This window comes from Marmota flaviventris, chromosome 1, assembly GCF_047511675.1.
Source record: "Marmota flaviventris isolate mMarFla1 chromosome 1, mMarFla1.hap1, whole genome shotgun sequence".
NCBI lineage: Eukaryota > Metazoa > Chordata > Mammalia > Rodentia > Sciuridae > Marmota > Marmota flaviventris.
The window spans coordinates 167,068,075-167,089,501 of record NC_092498.1 but is presented as its reverse complement, the minus strand read 5'-3'; the positions used below and the strand labels follow the sequence as shown (position 1 = coordinate 167,089,501).

Sequence of the window (21,427 nt, the reverse complement as noted above, 5' to 3'; positions counted from 1 at the left end):
AGAGAGAGAGAGAGAGAGAGAAAGGAAGAAAGAAAGAAAGAAAGAAAACAAAACAAATTGGGCACAGTGGTGCATGCCTGTTATTCCAGTAGCTGGGGAAGCTGGGGCAGGAGGATCACAAGTTCAAAGCCAGCCTCAACAAAAGTGAGGCCCTAAGCAACTCAGTGAGACCCTGTCTCTAAATAAAATACAAAATGTGGCTCAGTGGTCGAGTGCCCCTGAGTTCAATCCCCAGTAAAAACGAGTCATGTGAGGGTCTTCTTCTTTTTTTTTTAAAGAGAGAGAGAGAGAATTTTTAAATATTTTTTTAGTTTTCGGTGGACACAACATCTTTATTTTACTTTTTATGTGGTGCTGAGGATCGAACCCAGCGCCCTGCGCATGCCAGGTGAGGACGGTACCGCTTGAACCACCTCCCCAGCCCCCATGTGAGGGTCTTCTTAATTGCAATAAAGAACTCTCAACTAACCAGGCATCACAACAAGATTAGGAGGAAGTCACTATGAAAGCCTAATATTAAAAGTTCCCAATAGTAAAAGAAAAACTCCTTACAGAAAGTTGGTATCTTGACCTTATAATTCAAACTGTTCCTAAGAGCAAATTCCCTACTTTGCTCAGCACGTGGTGTCTAACATGTTGGCAGCCCTTTATTTTGCAGTGAAATGAATGGATATCTGAGCAGCTGACAGTTTATTTTACATTCATCAGTAAACTGGCACTTTTAGTCTCCGGGTACCCAAATGTGAACACCTGTATAATAACAGTGTCGCTAATGCTTCAAGATGGTGATTATACCTTACCTGTCTGCTGGCAGTCCAGAACTTCCTTTGGAAAAACTCAAGTTTCATCTGAATGCCTACAGCTGGAACAAATTATAAATAAGACAGAGCATCAGAGATCCCTTTACATAATTATTTAAGATTATCCCTGAAAATTACCCATCAGGGCAAGATGCTGATACAAGCATATCTGAAAAAAAAAAAATTTACAGGGATGCACACAACTTATTCTTCCAGATAAGAAATTCTCAAGGTTACCTCTACATACAGAACTCTTGCTAAGAACAAATAGAATACAATGCAGATGACTCTTTGGAGATACGTTACTTTAATGTTTCTAAAATTTATTCATATACTTGCTACAAAAATCCTCCAAACACAAGCTGTAATTAGATTTTTTTTAAAAAAAGCATATTCTAAAGATAAGTACAGAAGGAAATTGATCAAATTATGCAATATATATATATATGTGTGTGTGTGTGTGTGTGTGTGTGTATGTATATGAATATACCACAATGAATCTATAAAGCAAAGATAAAAAAACAATAAATGAATAGAAGGAAGACCAGTAAAATAGAGAAAGAGGAACAGAGGAGGGAGGAGGGGAGGGAAAGAAGAAGTACTAGGGATTGAAATGGAACAAATTATATTGCATGTATGTATGATTATGTCAAAAGGAACCCCACTATTATGAACAGCTGTAATGCACTAATAAAAACATTTTGAAAAAGATCAGTACTTCTTCAGGTCCACTTTCAGCTATGACACGCTCTATGGCTTTGGATATCTAAAACATGCATTTTGCCTGCCCTTTTGAGATATGACATTTGAAAAGCACTTAACACCAGGTTGGTATTTAGCAGGGAGTCTCCTAGTGTCCACATCTCAATACTCTTCTCTCCCCAGGAACTCTGGTGAGATTATATAACTCCTTGTCTGTGAAAAGCTTCCTAAAGCAATGGTGCATAGCCACTCTTGTGATTGAAAGATACCACAAGTGATCTGAAACCCTGGGAGGTGGAAGGAATGCAGGGGAACTTCAGAACTCAAACATGAACAAGCTCATCATACATCATCACCCCCCAAATCCATTTAAACCAGACTTTCCAGGAGTGAGGGTCTCGGTCTGGTGTTTCTTAAAGGTCCCTAGGTGAGTCTACTGTTCGGTAAGGGTTGAGGAGGTCAAGGTTGGTTGCTCTGTAAATTGTCTGCCATAGACCTACTAGGCACGATGTGAGCCACCTGGTCTGAATACATCTTGAGCTGTTCTTCCAGGCTTGAAGAAAATTTCCATGAATACCTGAAGGATTTGGGAGTATGAGGGCTGTGTATGGTGCTTCCAATAAAGCTGGTCTCCATTATGTCGGACCAGATAACAAGGTGAGAACCAGGGTGCAGGCTGGGATTTCCTTAAAGGCACCAACAACAGAGGTGAGTGCCCTGTGCTGAAGAAGGGCTTGGAACAAGAAGCTCTGATTTAAAAAAAAAAAAAAAAAGACCGGGAGGGAGTTGGGCACGATGGCATATACCTGTAACATCAGCTCCTCAGGGGGCTGACAATGGTTCCCTGAGAGAGTCACTCCACAGTAGTCTTTCCCTGGTGTTTCCAGCTCTGACAGTCCACAGCTGCCCCTGGCTAACCTCTTACCTCTGAAGTTCTTCCATTAGTTTCCCAGGCCCTTTCTGAGCGCCCTTCCCATTCTTTGACGGGGCCCTTATTTTCACCTCCCTAATGAAGCTAGCTGCTCGCTCCAGGGTGTTTATCCATCTCACATACTTGGAGCCTGCTATCATCTGCCCCTGTTGGTCCTGTACCCCAGCTCCTCAGGGCGCGGTAATCTTTCCTCATGAGTCAGTCCTCTATGCCATTAATCATTCAGGCCAGGTCTCTCTGATCTTTCTCCAGTAGGCTGCATCCTCTCCCTGATTCTGATGCCCTAACCTAGACACCACTTCCCCCACTTTTCATTCACTCCCTGTCTGGGCCATGGGGTTGCTGAGCCAGGGCTCCCACGTAGATCTGACTGCAACTGGTCTGTTCCATTTCCACCTGGCTGTGTTCCTGCTGGCTGACCCCAGGCCTCCTCCAGCAACAGTGGCCCTGGCTTCCCAGCATGCATTGGGGTTTGCAAGATTTTCACCTACAAGTTAACATACTTTTTTTGTGATTAAGAGACTCACAGTTCCATTGGTGGGTCAGTGGCCTTCTCTGGGCTAAACTGTCTTCTGGGTACTAATGGAAAGGAGACCACACAATCCCTTGAAGTCTAGTTCAGAAGGAACTAAATGATAAAATCTATATTAGAGGCATAAGCATAGAACTGTGGAGTATAGACAGGCTGACTTGGCCTCGTGGAGCTGATGAGATCTTTGTGGAAGGTAGAACACAGAGCTCCAACTCATAGCAACATTAAGAACAAGAAGATGGTGACCCCACAGGAGGAACTGTGTATTCTGGGGCCTGAGAAGAATGGGGATCTACTTGTGTAAGCTGAGGTCAAATGGTAAGTGGTCTTAGATGTCTGGCCAAAGCATCTGAAGAAGATGCAGCAAGCCAGGGATTAACCTATTTTCTCTGGCTAAATCCAGCCTACTTTTATAAAGTTTCATTGAAACACAGTCACAACCTTTAGTTTACATACTGCCTGTGGCTACAATGACAAAATTGAGTCCTTGCAACAGAGACAGAATGGTTCACAAAATCTGAACCCATTTACTATCTGGCCTTTAGAGAAAAAAATAAGCTGAAATCTACTTTACAGAAGTAGTAGAATCCGATTTCCACTTCGTTTGCTTCTGAAGTCCTAGGGATTGAACCTGGAGCATTATGCACGCTAGGCAAGCCCTGAGCTCCATCCCAAGCCCTTCTGATTTCCAGACAGGGTCTTGTTAAATTTCCCAGGCTGGCCTTGAAATTGTGATCCTCCTTCCTCAGCCTCCCTAGTGGCTGACTGTATGTGCCACTGTGCCCAGCTCAGATTTTTTATTTTAGAACGTCCAGTCTGAAAGCTTACAGAGGAAGTTCTAGGCAAAGGGCCCGGACAGTGGGAGACAGAGAATGAAATGTGTTTGCCACTGGTGCAGGCATTGAGCTTGTTATTTCTTAAGCATGAAAATGATTTAAACTACAATAAAACAAAACAAAAACAAAACAAAACAATAAAATTAAGAACAAAATCCCATCTCAAACATCACTATTTTCCTTTATTTGGTTCCACATGGTTTTTGTTTTTGTTTTTAACCTTTATCAGAGAACACATTTTAACATCAGTGAGTGCCCCTCCTTGCCCCTCCCCCACAACCTAAATGGAACCTGAGCTATTTGTCATGCCAGGCTGTTCTGTCCTTTCAACAACATTTCAGGCCATAACACTGTATTCTGCTTCAAGTCAGTCTTGCGAATTTAATAAGGAAAACAAGGACAGAAAATGCTTTAGTGAAACCCAAGTCCCAAGGAGAGGGCAGAAAATAAAAACGCCATTCCTGGGGTTTGAAATTTTTTAGACAGTCCAGAAAATCATCCACATATTTTCCGCCCCCAGGAGTCTGTGGTACTCTTCACTTCCATTATGAAAGCTCCAGGGCTCCCTGTGGGGAACCTCTACCACAGGGCAGAGACCGAGTCTCCTTCTCATAACAGTATTTGGTGGAACCTTATCACCTCCTAGGAGCTGAACAGACCTCAATGAAATGATTCCATAGGTTCCTTCCCAATGTTTGACTATAAAGGAAGAGTCTCCCAGACCAATGACACCCCCCCCCACACACACACACACCCCTCGCCAAGATACTGGGATGGCCTTTGGAAGTCAGCAAAACAGCAGAATCACTGTTAAGAGAATTGCCATTGTTAAGAGAATTTTACTGGGGGCTGGGGCTGTAGCTCAATGGTATAGCACTTGCCTAGAATGTGTGAGGCGCTGAGTTCGATCCTCAGCACCACATAAAAATAAACAAATAAAATAAAGGCATTCTGTCCATCGACAACTACAAAAAAATAAATAAATAAATAAATAAATAAAAATAAATGAGAATTTCACTGACCCAATTTCTCTTAGGGTTTAAATTATCCAGGTGACTATTCTTGCAACTCATGTCAATATGCCAAGAAGGAACACATTTCACAGAACTTCAAGGGAGTGTCTTCAGATATCCTCTTTTCCCAACCTTCTAACTTTGTATCTTTTTCTTCTCTTGTTCCATCCCTTTTCCCCAGATTCATTGGAACCCCAGTGCCAGGTGGTATGTTTCAGTGACCAAGACAGAGTGACACAAGAGCCAGGGGCTAGAGCCTGGGGAGGGCAGGTCAGCTGCTACAGGGAGTCACACTTCGGCATTCTCAGACTGAGAGGACATCACAGGGCACTGGCCAAGCCTAAAACATACAGATTATTTGATTTTCACTCAGATCAAGGTGCATAAAGCTGAGACCTCCAATGCTCTGAATTGGGGCTGTCCAAATTGGTGGCCATTAGCTCCATGTGGCTACGAAAGGTAACATTCAATAAAATTCACAGTTTAGTTCTTTAGTTGCACTAATCACATTTCAAGAGTTCAATGGCCACACAAAGATAGAGGCTACTGATCTGGACCATGCCAACCTAGACCATTTCCTTCACTGCAGAGTTCTATTGGATAGTGGTCAGTAATCACAGGAGGGATCCCAGAAAACAACTGAAGGAACAGTCCTTGAAGGAATGAAAGTAAGCCTTTTTACAGATCAACAGTACCATCACTCCTAGAGGTGGATGGAATGAGGCTGACCCTAATATCAAGGGTTTGGAGAGCTTAGATTAGATTGAACTGCCACAGTGTGAGACAATTTGTCTCTGCAAAGGAAAGTCGCTAGTTTGAGAGAACCCCAAAGAAATCAATCCAGTATGCTCCATGTGGCTACCGCCCCCCAAGATTTATTTATTTTGCTTTATAAAATTTGAGAATACAAATTACATTTCCAGTGCTATTATATTCAAATGCATTCAAGATGAAATCATGCATGCATCTCATATCATGTTAATAGACATGCCTTCAAGTGTAATCCAAAACTCACGAAATAACAATGTTACATGTAAAATTAGAAATAGAATAACTTTTTCATATTGTATTCATTTAGAAATAATTTTCTGTGGGCTTGGCCTCAACTTGCAACATACCCTTAGGAGCACAAATCCGGTTTGTAAAATAGCCCTCACTATGCCTGGCACGCAAGCTCACAATAACACCCCTACTTCCAATCTTGCCTAGTCCTCCAGTCCTACAACACATTCAGATTTGCAAGGAGAGCTCATTCGGGATGGAGAAAATCAATCTTGCCACCATGAAGGAATTCTAACCAGATTTTTTTTTTTTAAACTGGGACACCAGGCTGTGAATCCTGTCCCCATTATTGCCGATATGCAATCTATCACTAGTTTGTCTTCCCAAAGAGAGTCCCACAAGCTCTGGCTTCTGAACAGAATTTTTGTGAAACAAGGATCCATAAGACTAATGACCATGATGTGCAAATCATTCACATTATGATTTGCTTCTAGAACTTCCTATTCTTGTAGTTCACAGCCAATACACCTTTCATGCCAATGTGTTAAGACCAAGCAGAAAATACATCCATGATAGATCCAAACGGTTCACAGCTGGAAATGTTCTTTAGGGTAGGAGATATCAGTAAGTAAATGCTTTATAAAATCATGATGTCAACTAGCAAGCTCTTAAAATGAATCTATTCCCTTCAGAATTAATGAAAGGGGTGCTCCACCATTGAAACTCTCCCCCCTTCTGGAATTGTGATCATTTTTGCACTCTCAGGACAGGGCTAGACATGCCAGGGTGCAGAGTGGAAGAATACTGTCCCTAACACTGGAGCTATCAGGTCCACATCTCCTTGGCCACAAAGTGTGGTTCCATGGCCAGGCACTCGCAGGCAGAATGTGGACAAAGACCATTTGTTTCTGGTGCAAAGGCAGAAAGTCACTTCCCGGAGTCTCTCTGCACTGACTTGACCACAGACAGGAGAGTTTCCTTCTAGTAGATTCCATCCCATTGATAGAGCCTACAGTAGAAAACTATCCCTTTATTAGGGAAAACAAAACTACAGTAAGTTAATAATAAATGCAATACCCGCTGAGGATTTCTCATGCATTTGCTTTCTTAGGAGTAGAACATTCTTTCAAATCCAAATTCTGTGAATAAATGCCCATCTGGGTTTTCTTCTTCAGCGAAAGGCCGCTGGCTGGTCATATTTCTGAAGCAGGCTAGTGGTTATATTTACAGAGCAAGGTAAATATCTCACACTGAGTCTCTTAGAGATGGTCTCTCTGAATTTTTATTTCTTGGTGCACAATGGCAAAAAATGAGCATAACAAAATATGGCACATTTGGTTTCCAACTTGCCTCAATTAACAGTCAACCATAATAGCTGTTTGCCAAGCCACATTTGTTGAAATATTTTCTTCTGTTTGTTTTCAAAATACTTAATTGTTAAGTAGAACTAACAACACATCTGAATGTCACTTCTTTGGACTGTTTTACAATTAACCCCGGATTTGGAACCAAGTCACGGTTCTGGAGTGTTGAAGGAAAGATCCCTTCACCTCTCCTCACATCCAATGTGAGCCCATCCCAGAGATCTGCTGATGTCCGGGAGAAAAGGACTTACCACGTGAATAACGATTTAAACCCGTCATGTGAATTATGACATAACTCATCTGTTAAATATTTCATGTGGAGATTTTTAATGAATTGCAATGATGGAATGTTGGACCCAAAAAAAGGCAACTGAAATCCTGGGACTAATTTGGGTGAAACTGAGAACAGAGGATCCTCACAAAGATGAGTGGGGGAGAAAAGGCAGTTGTCTTCCTGTCCCCCCTGGGTGTCAGGCTGGCAAAACCAAAAGCTTTCTTAAAAGAGGATAAATGGAGAGAAATCAAGCAGGGACAACCTCTAGAAAGATATTCAGAACAAAGAAATACATATCTGTGCCAAGTGCAGTGGCATACGCCTGTAATCCCTGTAAGCAGCTCAGGAGGCTGAGGCAGGAGTCTTGTGAGTTCAAAGCCAGCCTCAGCAACAGGGAGGCACTAAGCAACTCATTGAGACCCTGTCTCTAAATAAAATACAAAATAGGGCTGGGGATGTGACTCAGTGGTCAAGTCCTCCTGAGTTCAATCCCTAGTACCCCTAAAATAAAAAAGACATACGTGTTTGTTATAATCTTGATAAAGCCTGGATGGGATGGGTATGGTATTATTCCAGAAATTGGAGTGGGGGGGGGACCAATGCTCACAGCAGCAGGCACACCTCATAATTTAACTGATGCTGAGAGAAGAATTCTGATGATAAAAAGGGAACAGATATTTTAAATATAACCCCCACCCCCGCAAAAACTGTTGCATATTTTGCTTCTGAAGTGTTCCCTGTGGTAGGGGTGGTGGTGGTAATCTTTCTTATATGTACACGCTTTTAATAACAAAGAGCTACATGATGTATGCTGTGGTGAGAGGGAGGGTGGAGAAGCAGGGCTCCCATGATCACTGAATTGACAAAGCCCTAGCGGGGGATTTTCCTTGAAGATGCATAACTCTGGAGGCCTATTTTAATCTGGAAGGATCCCTACCTATTTTCTGTGCCTGGCTTCTGCGGACAATGTGGAGGAAGACCTGAGCCATTTGCTCACAGATTTCTCTCAGGTTCACTTCAGCTACGTCCTGTCCCGTCAGAGTTTCTTGGGAACCGTCACCTTGGGTAAAGTCCAATCAATGACAATTAGACCTGTTTCCTCCATTTGGGGTTCTAATTACTTGACTGGATCAATGTTAAAAAGAAGGAGCAGAGCTGCGGAATGGAATAATAATTTTCTTTGGGCCCCTGAGGTATTTTGGAAACCGTTTTCTAGACCTCATCTGAAGAAACCTATAGTCCCCCGGCTTCTCAGGCCGCTGCAGCTGGCAGAGAATAGTTTTTGTCAGATCATTTTATGCTCACAAAACTCTTCAAATAATATTATTTCAATAAATTTTCAAGCCAATACATTTTAAAAGTCCATTCCCACCCTTTCAACTTTTCAGAATAAAACACTTAAGCCTTGGGTTTCATTGTATTTTAATCAGGGCTGTACAAATCAATGTCCATTAAGAAAATTATAAGCTTTCCGATCATAGCTCCCTAGTTAATAATTTCTTATGAGGTCACTAGCTAATAACATTTACCAAAGAGATTATAACCAAACGGGGGGTCACATGTCTAAAGGTTTCGAAACCCATAGTAGAATGGCCACATGAATTTGCCAAGCACCTCTGAGCTGGATGTTTATGTGTATTTAATACCAAGTAGCAGTAAAATATTTTCGTGGGCCGGTCACTCATAGAGCAGAGGGACGCCCCCCAGTCCTTAGGCTCATACTATTGGGCACCGTGATGAAAAGGGACTTGACCAAGCGCACCCAGCTCACTGGAGGGACCCTGAGTTCATTTCAAAGCTGCCAGACTCAAATTCCCTCCAGAGCTGGGAGGCAATGGTGGTGAATCTAGGACCCCCCAAGTCCAGTGCCAGCTAGAATATGATCTGGATACTCCAAGTTATTTGACACTGCAACAGAAGCAGAAATCTAGACAATAATATATAGAAAATTCAATGGAGGAGCTAGGGTGGTGGCTCAGGGGTAGAGCCTAGCATGTGTGAGGCATTGGGTCCCATTCTCAGCACTGCATATAAATAAATGAAATAAAGGTTCATTGGAAAATAAATAAATTTAAAAATTTTAAAAAAGGAAAGAAAAATAAAGGTCCATTGACAACTAAAAAATATTTAAAAAAAAAAAGAAAATTCAATTGAAAAAATTTATAGGATTGCCAGAGAAAATATTTTTGATTAGTTAAATGAGGCAACCTCTGGCTGCGGGTCATAGTGCACCATGACCCAGAGGGACCTCTGCTGCACACTCAGCCCTGGGAGGGCTAAAGTCTGCATCTGTAGCTTAATTCAGGCTGGGAACCAAGGCCACCTCCATCAACTTTTCTGTTATGACTTCACAATCTGTTCCAGAAAGATAATGTCAGTAAAAATAGTTCATGAGAAATTTATTCCAAACATCGATCTTTCTAAACAGGTCTGATCAAATAATTCTCCTTATTAGGATAAAATGGATCAAATAGGGAAACTGCCTAATAAATAATCAATGTTCAGCCTAGATTCAAGACAAGTCCACCAGTCTTAAAGGAGCCCAATTCCAATTATCCCCACATTGTAAGACCACCGGTACACCAAGGCCCTATGAATACTTGACTTGCCTGGAGTCCTCTTATGGGGATGCACACTGAGTGAGTCACTGCAGTCTGATGCTGTGCTCACTATGATATCAATTATTTCTCTCTGGAGAACTATTTTTTCCACTGAGGTGGTATGGACCTTATCTTGAGGGCAATGGAGAGCTAGGAAAACATTCTCTGTCAGGGGAAGGAAGGGTGTTCATATCTCACGATATGAACAGATCTGTGCTTTGGAAATGCCTAGGTGGCATCCACAGGGTCCATATAAGGGGAACTGGGCAGGAGTGGAGAGCAGCCAGCCCACTGGGTACGAGCTGCTGCAAAGGTTAGATCCTGTTTCTGACCCATCCTGATGGAAGGCAGATGGGAACTTCTGAATTTTGCCACAGCATGTCCAGCTCATGGACTTTGGGACAGACACATCCCCTCCCCCACCCCACCCCAGCACACACACCAACCTCAAAGACTTTGTCATTCTAGCATGGGAATTCATCATGCTTTTACTTTCAAATAAATTAATTCATAAAATGTTTTTCCCTGCTCAATAGACATGTCTCCACATTATATAAGACCTAGTCCATAAGGAAAATTATTTTATAAATTGGATGGTAGAAATGACGTCATGTAAAAATAATGGCAGGACTTATGACAATCATTAATACCATTTATGAAGCTCCTACTATGTGCCAGGTATCCACTAGAGGCTTCAGATACTTTACTGCTAATTCTTACCACTCCCAGCCACACTTGATATCTGAAGAGATCAAGGATCACAGGTGTCTGCTGTGGATCACACCTCCTGTTTGGAAATGATCTTCACTCTTGATTTCAACCTACACAGCCAAATCAAGAGGCTTTCAGAACTGAGTCTGAGCATGCGCTCAGTACTTTATTGCCGAGATAAAGTGCACACTTGAGGTCGCAGGATAAATCATCAGCCATTCTCCATCCAAACAATCCAGAATATTGTCTCTGATTATCTGAATATTTCATTTTGGTCTGTCTTTTCCAGATAATGTGGACTGATTGACTTAGGTGACCCTAGTTACCTTAAGATGATTCCAAGAACTGCTCATCTAACCAGGAGGTACACTTAGGGAACTCTTCATTAAAGAGATAGGACATGTAAGATGAGAAGGAATTCATGATCAGAAAGAGGCAAAGAGACTGGGTTGAGAGAGTATATTAGTCCATGTGTAAATCCCAGGCTGGAGATGCGTTTAAAGAGACTGAGAACTTCTAGAACATCAGTGTGGCGGATATATAAGTAAGAAAACTGAACTTCCCCACTCTTTATAAGATAAGGACCAGGACTTCACAAGTAAGTTAATTGAAACTGGTGATTATAAGGTCCTTATTAGCATCTGGGCAGCCATCTTAAGTGATAGATGCCATTTTAAGGAAAAAGTTTCACTTTCCAGCCCAAGGGCCTTTCTGAGAAAGGCTCACATACCAACCCAACCCTTAACCACCCACATTAGGACCTGCCCAGCTCTGATTCCTGAGCCTTCCCCATAAAAAGTCCCAGAACTCAAGCCTGTCTTGCCTCTCTCTCCTATAGAGAGATGGCCTTGATTTGTCAGCTCTGACAAAACTCTCATGTGTATCTCTGCCTGGTCTCCTCTTTCATTTCTCGCTTACCCACCTCTCATTCCTCATTTTCCCTTCAGTGATCACTCTGGAGGATGCTCACCACACCAAGAGCAAACTGCCCTCTCGAGGTGGGTCAATGAGACCCCCCCCTTTCCTATCTTTAACCATCACATTGAACATGGCAAGGGTGACTGTCAGAAAGAGCCAAGGGAAGAACATACACTTATGAACTGGGCCTGTTCCCTCTGGCCATCCAGATACTCCAAAGCGAAACACCTGGATGGCAGATGTGTCCAGCTGTAGAACATCTGTACACAAGGTGATTATGAGCGGGGAAGGAGGAGGGAACAGGGAAGAATTAACGATAGAGGGGCAGACAGTGCTCTGGAGCAATCAAGCACATTGTTTTTTTCCAACCTTGGAATATTTGGGAATCAGCCCTGGAGTGAAGGATACCAGTTTTGTCCCAGAGTTTAATCAGGCAGATGCCGAGGCTTGGAAAAGCCATCTTCTGTCATTACGTGATTGTCTCAAACATATGCTTGGCAGTACCTAAGACTCTCATCTGGGTTCCAGAACAGGCTGGTCAGATCTCCCAAGGGTGGACCGTGGGACAGGACAGGCCCTTCTTTTTTGATTTGGCATGCAAGTTCAGGTCCTTCTCAGCAGGACTCATGCCCAGGAGCCCACGCAGCAGACAGAGGCTTCAGTGATGAGCAGCTGCCTGGTCTCAATGTGCCTCAACTCAGAGCCTCCCCCATTCCATAAGGATCCCCTAAGCATTCTTGGTGCCCAGGAGTGGTGTTAAATAAAAACCGCATGGTTCAAGGGACAAGCACATGCACTGTACTCCAGACACTAGGCAGTTAATCAGCTGTCTCTCCAGCTTTCTTTGGAGGATAAGTTTGAAACACAGTTGTTACCAACATTCTTCTTCCCAGAGTTTCCTGGCACCCCCTGGCTCTTCTCCATTCCCTAAACTAAAGCATTCCAGGCTTATGGCTCAGGGAAGGGAGGACACAGAGGAATTCAGAGAACAAAGGGGTAAAATCTGGATTTTTGAGTTTCTAAAGCTGGAGCCCTAAGAAATGTCAGGGCAGGAAAGAAAATAGGGGAACTTTCTGGGTTAGTTTATTTTCCTCTACTTTACCTCCAGGCCCCTAATCAGATCACAGGGGAAGATGATCTGGATTGGAAAAGGAAGAGACTCCTAAGGCAAGCCAAGGTATTGGCAGCTCTGAGGGAAGGACATGCGTCATGATGGCTGGGCAGGGGTCACCTCCTACCCTGGGTTGGTCCTAAGGGTTGGGTAGGGCTCCCAGAACAGATGACCTTACACCTATCTCTACTAGCACTGGAGAGTGTGGGGACCCTGGGTTCTCCTCCTCTATCCTCCCAGAGGCCAGAGACACCGTAACTGAGCAGGAGGAGCCTCCAGCTTGTCAGGGCTAGGCCCCGGGAGCTTCCAACTGACTCCAAGGTGACCTTCCTTTGGAATGAGGAGGGCATGGCACTGACCTGTGTAAGGACTGATGACAGAAGACCAGATGGGCCTGGGTGACTCAGGAAATGTCTGCATGATTACATGATTAAATGCCACCCCTCCCCCTCTTCAGTCTTAGATAAACCCTGGAAGAAAGCAAAGAGAGAAGCTAATAAATTCATTGAAAGTTCACACCCATCTAGACAATGGAGGCTCCTGATTCAGTTTCAAATAAAGCTGCACTGATCCCACATTGGAAATGTGAGTGTGGCCCAAAGCTCAGTCCTTGTCCCCAATACCAATCCAATAACAAGGACATGGTTTTGAGAACAAGGAGAAAGGAGGTTTATTGCTTTGCTAGCAAAAGATAAACACAGGGGCCTCCTGTCCCAAAGGCTGTGATTCTACCATCTGGAGGAATAGGGGACTTTTAAAGATGTCATTCAAAGGCTACATTCCACAGTTCTCTGTTGAAGTCATAATTCACTTGTTAATTTGGGAGACAGTCATTTCTGAGATCTTTTGATGCCATCCTCAAAGTCTGGATTACTTGGTTCCTATGGTGGGTGTGCACTCAAGGACAGATAAACCTGTTTCCCCGGAGATTAGGGATGGAGAGATTAAGGAGGATCAGGGAGAGAGGAAGAGAAACATGTCCATTTTAAAAATCAGTTGCAATGTCAGAGCAGCAAGGGCCATATTCAAAGCATAACATGGACCACTGTTACATTAGGACTGAAATTTGTGGCCTTTACTTGTTTATGACCCAAGAACATAAACGATGTAGCATTTAATGATTTTAATGGCCCCAGGAGCATCCTCAGGCAAAGGCCTCTCCTGGGCCTTTCCCATGTCCACTCAAGAGTCATTCTGAAAAAGATCCCAGGCAGTGAAACCTGAGTTCCAGTTCCCACCAAAAAGTGACTCACATTGGAGCAGAGGACTCCTGCACTGGTGGTGATACAGGCAGGTCCCTGAGGCTGACCCAAGAGTCCATAGGCAAGGAGAACAACTGATCTAACAGCTTCACTCTTGCTTCGTTTGGCTGCTGCTTTTGTAGAAACTGGACCTTTTGACATTTACAAAAGGCTTCAAATAGAATCCTGGATGTCTATGTTAGTCAGTTTTCCATCCCTGTGACAAGATGCCTGACATAAACAATTTTAAAGAGGAAAATTTATTTGGGCTTACAAGTTCAGAGGGTTCAGTCCATGTTCACTTGGCGCAGTTGTTTCTGGATTTGTGGTGAGGCAGAACATCATGGCAGAAGTATGTAGTAGAAGAAAGCTGTTCACTTTATGGTAGCCAGGAAGCAAGGGGGGTGGGTAGGTAGGGGAGGGAGGGCTGGGCTTCCAATAGACATTTCAAGGGCATGCTTCCAATGGCCTTCTTCCACACCAGCTGGGGACCAAGCCTTTAACACATGAGCCTTTGGGAAATATTTAAAATTCAAACCATAACAGATGTCCAAATCTGGCTTTGTAAGAATGGGACCTTCTGAGGGACCCATTGTAATGACTGGTGCTTTTTCTCTACTTATAGCTTGGATCATCTGACCACTATGTGCTGAGTCTTCAACTATCTCCTGTGATATTGGTACAACTTGAGTGTTCTAGGGATGGGGAATTTGATGAGTCCTAATTCTTCTTCAAGTGAGAAGCCTTCACAATGTTATCAGGCCCCATAACTTGATCAATGTCTTTGTTACCATCTGTGTCTGTTTCCTTGTAGTTAGGTCCAAACTGGAAAACATCAATTGAGCATGGGTCTGAGTTCTGCCCATCTCAAATATAAGCTGCATACCTTCAGGGTGGGTTTCCTCATCTGCACAATGGGTGTAGGAATCTTGCACACCCTGATGACAGGAAGCAGCAATAATTGAGGACCTACCATGGGCTGGGCACACTGACCTGCATTAATTATATCATTCAACCTATCAGCAATCCCGTAAGGGAGAAGATTTTTCTCCGTTTTAAGGAAAAGGTGCAAGCTAGTTTGGTCGTCCCAGAGACTTGGTGGGGCTGGGGTTTTGGCCTGTAAATGCAATTCCCACGCCTGTTGCCCCTTGGCTCCAGTTCCCATGGTTCTCAGTGGGGCTGCATCACCGCCACCCCCCCCACCCGCCAATCCCCCCAGGGAGTTGAGAGGTTTACAGTGATGTTCTGATTGTGACAATAACTGAATGTCCTACAATTCCTGGGCCAGCCAGCCCTCAACAATAAGCAATTCCATGTGCCTCACTGCTTCAAGCCCTCTTCCTGGGATGGATGTGCTTGGAAACACGATCCAAATCCATATCTACTTCACATCTAGATACAAAATATGTCTTGCACATGGAATTCTCTAGAAATGCAACTATGGTCCTGGGAGAGTGACAGAGGTGAATATATTTTGTTTTGTTTTTGTCCTCACCATCGAGGTGGCTGGATTCATGGATGCAGCATTCAGAGGGCAGCCAGAGTCTATGCTCCAAGTGAAGCACAGGCTTCTGGAGACCTCATTCTGACTTCTCCTGTAGTTCCACTCAAGACATTTACATATGAAGACGCCCATTATCCTATCATAAACTACTCTTATTTCTTTTTTTGGGGGGGGAGGGGAGGGTACTGGGAATTGAACTCTCACTGGACCACTGAGCCACATCTCCAGCCCTATTTTGCATTTTATTTAGACACAGGATCTCACTGAGTTGCCTAGGGTCTCACTTTTGCTGAGGCTGGCTTTGAACTTGATCCTCCTGCCTCAGCATCCCAGGCCACTGCGATTACAGGCGTGTACCACCGTACCTGGTTTATTCTTATTTATTGATGTTATAGTAGCTTTCCTTAGAATCTTGGGGGCAGCACATAGGAAAAAAGGCTATATTTTCCATGAATTTCATTTTGAGATGATAAAGGAGATGTTACAAACTATTATTTAAAAAGGGACCTTGCATGAGATAGAACTGAGTATGCTCCAGGCCTGAGATTCAGCCGGCATCCTCCTCTTTCTCCTCTCACCTCCCTTTTGTCTGTGGCTCCTGCCTTGAAAACATTGATTTGGCTCAGGCCAACCTCGCATGTCGCCATGGCTTCCTCTGCGCTTCCCTTCCCGTTTGTTTTGGCCCCGATCAAGGTGCAAGCTATTGGTATCTGAGTCTCAGTTCAACTGATGGATTTCCCATCTCAGAGCTGGGCCGTGAAGGAACGGGATCCTTTTGTGCGAAGAGAACCCAGGTGTGCATAAGGAACCGCTTTGCTGGGGCTGCTTCGCGGAGCGGTGCTGTGTGGGTCAGGGCGCTGTTCTTTTCTCCTATTGAGTGGGGCTGTCTCTGAATTGCAGGGGCAGGCTGGGAAAGGCTATGGAGCCCTGCAAACTGCTTTTTCCTGTACGAAGCATCTTCATTATAATTATCGTCAGCACTTAGGTCATTGCCTTGGGAGATGAAATGGGAAGGAGGGAATACTTTGCAGTTTCACAGCATACACCAGTCCCCCTGAAACTAGGAGGCGGGGAGACCAGAGTAAAGGAGCAAGAAACAGAGCCCCCAATAGATTAAAAGGGGCCTTTGTAGTGGCTGCATCTGTACATTAAAATAAATCTCCCCTAGCACTAAAATAACATCTACATTCATTTGGGCCGGTGCCACATTCAGCATTTCAGAAATTTGACAAAACCTTGCTGGAGCATGTTGGAGTTTGCCAGCTTCACAACAGAACAAGAAAGCCACCTCAGCCGCATGGAAATACTTCTCCCGGTTCCCCACTTTTGCCACGACTCCCATTTTCCGGCTGCACTTGAAAGAAAAAAAGATATTGCCCTTTTTTCAGGTGCCAAGCACTTTGACGGCCCCGGAATGGGCAGCAAATTGCCCTTGGAGGTGGTAAGACTTCAAGAGGAATCTTTTTCTTTTCCCCTAAAGGAAACTGCTAGAGACTCTGCAGGCCTGATAAAGCCTTTAATAGTTGGAGAAACATTATTTGGGGTGGCCCTTAGGTAGACTAGACATGAATAATACCTCGTAAAAATAATTACTTCTATCCAGAGCACACACATGGCATGAGTTTGGGGGATGGAAGTGGGGGCTTGTTTGCAAGAGAATGGCAGGCAGATGAAATCTTCCATCCGGGATCCAACAGGGTGGGGCAGGGCCCATGCTCAGGGCTGTGGAGCATGCACGCCCCTTCAAAAGCAGCCCTGAAATTTTCAGAGACCTGGACTAAGAATGTTGGGAAGTTTGTTAGGCTGCTGTCCGCTACTTTGCAGCACAGCTAGGTCGAAAATAAGTTCACCTCTGCTTGCTGCGAATTTGATGCTAGGCCAGTGGGTTTGGTTGTACCATGGGTGGGGAGAACTGAGATGGCAGAGTGGACCAGGGAACCCAACCTGTGCACTTCAGGAGCCTGTAACTAGAAGTCCCAACGGGTTTGGGATGATGCCCAGATGGCCTGAACCAATCTAACTCCAGCTGTGGGAATTCTGCACAGATGTTAACTTTGTCAGTGAGGCAATCATGTCTCCTTTATGGGTGAGGAGAGTCTCTTCTCTTACCCATACCCCCTTTAGGGAGCTGTCCTACCTCAAGTTTCAGTCCATATGATTTGCATAGGGCTAACTGCCCAGCTCCCACACTCCTCCCAGGATCAGGGATGCATCCTCCCATCTCCCATCATAGTGACAGGAACTGATTTAAGCTATCATAGGAACAAGCCCCAGAACTTTTAATTGAAACTTTGGGAGATGAAATGGAAGGACAGGAACCCTTCCCGCTGGATGAAGAGGGTTTGCTTAATAACAGGCCTGTCACCAAGAAAAGTAAGATAAGGGGCTGGGGCTATAGCTCAGTAGTTGTGTGAGGCATTGGGTTTGATTCTCAGCACCACATATAAATACATAAATAAATAATAGAGGTATAAAAAATACAACAACATTATAAAAAATAAGAAAGAAAGAAAAGTAAAACAAGAGAACCTTGGTGATTTCAGTTGAGATATAGATCCAACCATACCTGAAGCCAGAGATGACACTGGACTTTTTAGTTACATGAGACAGTTTCCACTTGCCTCAGACAATTCAATAATTAGCTTCCTTTCCTTGACTGACTTTGCTGAAACTAATTTGAGTTTTGATTTGTGTTGCCCGCAATGGAGGGCATCCCGGCATCCTGACAGATGCAAATGTGGTAGGTGGCTTCTTCCTTATCTTTCTGTACAGAGTTCCACCCCAAAAGCACTTCCTCTCTGTCCAATATGGTGGCTGACAGCAGCACTGGTGTGTGGGGGGGGGCAGCTCTGTGCCCTTTCCTTCCTCATATCAAGTGTCACTGATGAATCTTGGTACTTCTTCCTAGGGGACCTCACCATCCTCCCAACACAGGACACCAGGCAACTGTGGCTGTGTCCTTGGCACCCGGTTAGCTGACCACATAGTTGTGCTCAGGGAGATACACACATGGGCTCCTTCACTGTTCTAAGCAACTAAGTTCTGGACAAGAAAGCAAACATGGACATCCTCATGAAGGGCCTGGTTGCTGGGAGTATTTTTATTTCTTCCCAGAGACAATCATCTTGGGAATCTTCCCATTTTGACCGACATAAGGAGTGAGATGATGCTGTGAGGAATCACTTAGTTTGATGGGCTCTCAAGAGGCCACTTTACATGGAACATGGGGTCACACCACACCCCAACTTTTCAAGGCACGAAAGTTTTCTATCTCATTCTCTAGCCAAGACAATCGGGTAGTGGATGAGGAGGAAGAGAATGCCATTGTGGCCTCAGGTCACAGGAGGGTCTAGGGCACTTGATGGGTGGTATTCAACTTGGCAGGACCACGTCCTCCATGGGAGTTCTGCCTGGCACTGAAGAGGAGAATCCAGGCCTGCAGGTTAGAGCTGGCCAGGGAAGGGCCGGTGCTAAACATAGAAGGCAGCAAAGAGACAGAAGCTGTGTTGCTTTGGAGACAGTTGCAAGTGGATGTATTGGTAGAGCTGGGGTTTAAGGCAACTCCCAAGTGCGTTATTAAGAATTGTTTGCATAGATGCTTCCTAACTCACCCTTCAATGACAGTCCAAGTTCCTACTTCCCCAAGCCTTTCCTATGTGGAGTATAGACAAGCTTCTTTTCCCAGGACCAAGTCCTAACTGATAGAACCAGGACCTCTTAAGGGTACAGCCAAGGCAAAGATGTCCTTTGCTTGTTTCTAAGTCTCAGCTATGTCCAACTGTAGGCCAGCCTAGTCCAGGCACCAGGTGGGGGTGGTGGGGGAACCTTGTACTTGGAATGTTCTGGATCTGTGCTGCTAGGCCATAGGCTTTGGATAAGCATCCAGTGCTCCCACTCACCTGCCACAGAAGAAATTTTGGCAAATTATTTAATCTCCTGAGGCTCAATTTTAAAGCTGAGATGATAAAGTTAGATCAAGCTGAGTGTGTGCACACAATTAAAGCTCAATAATTGTTATCTTGGATATTATAGTATTTTCCTGGAATTGAAGGTCACTTTCTTTACAGAGTTCCAGGAAAAAAAATAATAATAATGACAAGCTGGGCATGTTGGTGCACACACCAGTGTCTCAGGAGGCTGAGGCAGGAGAATCCCAAGTTGGAGGGCAGGCTCAGCAACTTAGTGAGACCCTAAGCAACTTGGCAAGTCCCTTTCTCTAAAAAAAAAAATCAATAAAGAAAAGGGCTGGGATGTGGCTCAGTGGTTAAGCACCCCTGGTTTCAATCCGAAGTGCAAAAAACAAATAAAAACAAATTAACTAATGATGGCCTTCTGCCAGCCAGGAATTACTCAGTTTCCTTTTCCCACCCCAAAGACATGTTCTCAACAGAAAGATCCTCTTAGAACAATACCTGTGTAGTTACAGCTCTGTAGCTAGGTTGGTTCAACTTGCTTTCTCTTAATGTCTGCTCATGGCAGTCAACAGCAAAGAGTAGCCAATCTCCTGCCTCATGATTTGCAGGCAACTTTAACCATCTTAAACACATGATGGACATAGGCAGTTTAATTTTTTTGCAATGAAGATTAATTTTTAGCGACACAGTGTTATCATCACTGATAAAGGTCACTCATGCTAGATCTGTGTTTTAGAGAAATCTGAGTCAAGGGCTGGGATCGTTGGTTCTCAGGGATTTTAAAAATAAACTGCATCTACTTCCAATGGTGCACTTCCTACTTTTTAAATTTCTTCCTCTGCTTCAAGTATTTAAGAAAGGACTGGGTTCGTCTCATTCAGGGGAGAAGAAAGCAAAGCAGCATGCTTTATCCATGTTGGGCAAAACATTTGTTCCTGACAGGCTCGGAGCCAGCTCCCATGAAGGCACACCATCCCAGCCATTATTTAGCATTCTAGAACAAGGCATGGGGGGGGGCAAGTGAACCTCCTTTTCCTCTTTGTTAGATCAGTCTTTCGATTTTTCCTACCCAGCGGAGGGGTCATTTCTAAGAAGCCTCCCTCTCTGTTAGTGATACAACTGCATTTCACACCTGCAGTTGGTGGTGGAGATGGGAGGTGAGCATCCTGGAAGAATTTGAGCTCTGCTGTGGTTTTGGATATATGGTATCTCCTAAGAGCTCATGTGTGAGACAATGAAGAATGTTAAGAGGTAGAGATTAGATTATCAGAGATGTAACTCAATCAATGGATTAATCCATTTGAATGGATTATTTGAGTGGTAACTGGGAAGTAGCTCACTGGGGCTGTACTTTTGGGGCCCATATTTTGTCCCTGGCACCTCACTCTTTCTCTCTCTCTTTGCTTCCTGAAGGATGCCATCTCCTGAGCTGCTTTCCTCTGCCATGATGTTCTGCTTCATCTCATGCCCAGAGAAATAGAGTTAACCAATGGTGGACTGAACCTCTGAAACCATGAGTCAAAATAAACTTTCCCTCCGCTAAGTTTTTCTTGTCGGGTCCTTTGGTTCACAACAACATAGAGATGACTAAAATAAGGTTCTATTGCACTGGGCTAAGAGCAACACTGAAGTTTGGAGATATTAAATAATTTGCCTCAGGTCACAGTGCTATTAAGTGGGAGAGCCTGGACTGGACTCTGGGCCTCGTTAAAGACTCTGTTTCAATCACTGCATACCCAAAAGACACAGTTTATGCTCTGAGACACTCACAAGCACCCAGGAGAAAGAGGATAGGCCTGAACTGGCACATGATAAAGGGATCAAAAAGAGAAGATGTTAGGAGACAGGGACAATTGGCCCCATGTGGCCATTTTCAAGATCAAGATTCCACAGAATGATGCTTAGAGAGCCAGATTCACAGATAATTCTAATTACTGTCATGGCTAGGTTAAAGGGCACAGGACTAGTAGCCAC

The 21,427-nt window shown here is 44.1% G+C and overlaps 1 protein-coding gene across 1 annotated transcript in view; it reads right to left on the bottom strand.

Annotated features, from left to right (window-relative positions):
* The window catches only part of Cacna2d3 (calcium voltage-gated channel auxiliary subunit alpha2delta 3), an 872,527-nt gene that overhangs the window by 99,056 nt on the left and 752,044 nt on the right, over positions 1-21,427 (bottom strand). The window contains exon 28 of the mRNA XM_027947835.2: positions 801-862. Coding sequence (XP_027803636.1) covers positions 801-862 — 62 coding nt within the window. The remainder of the gene's footprint in view (positions 1-800; positions 863-21,427) is intronic.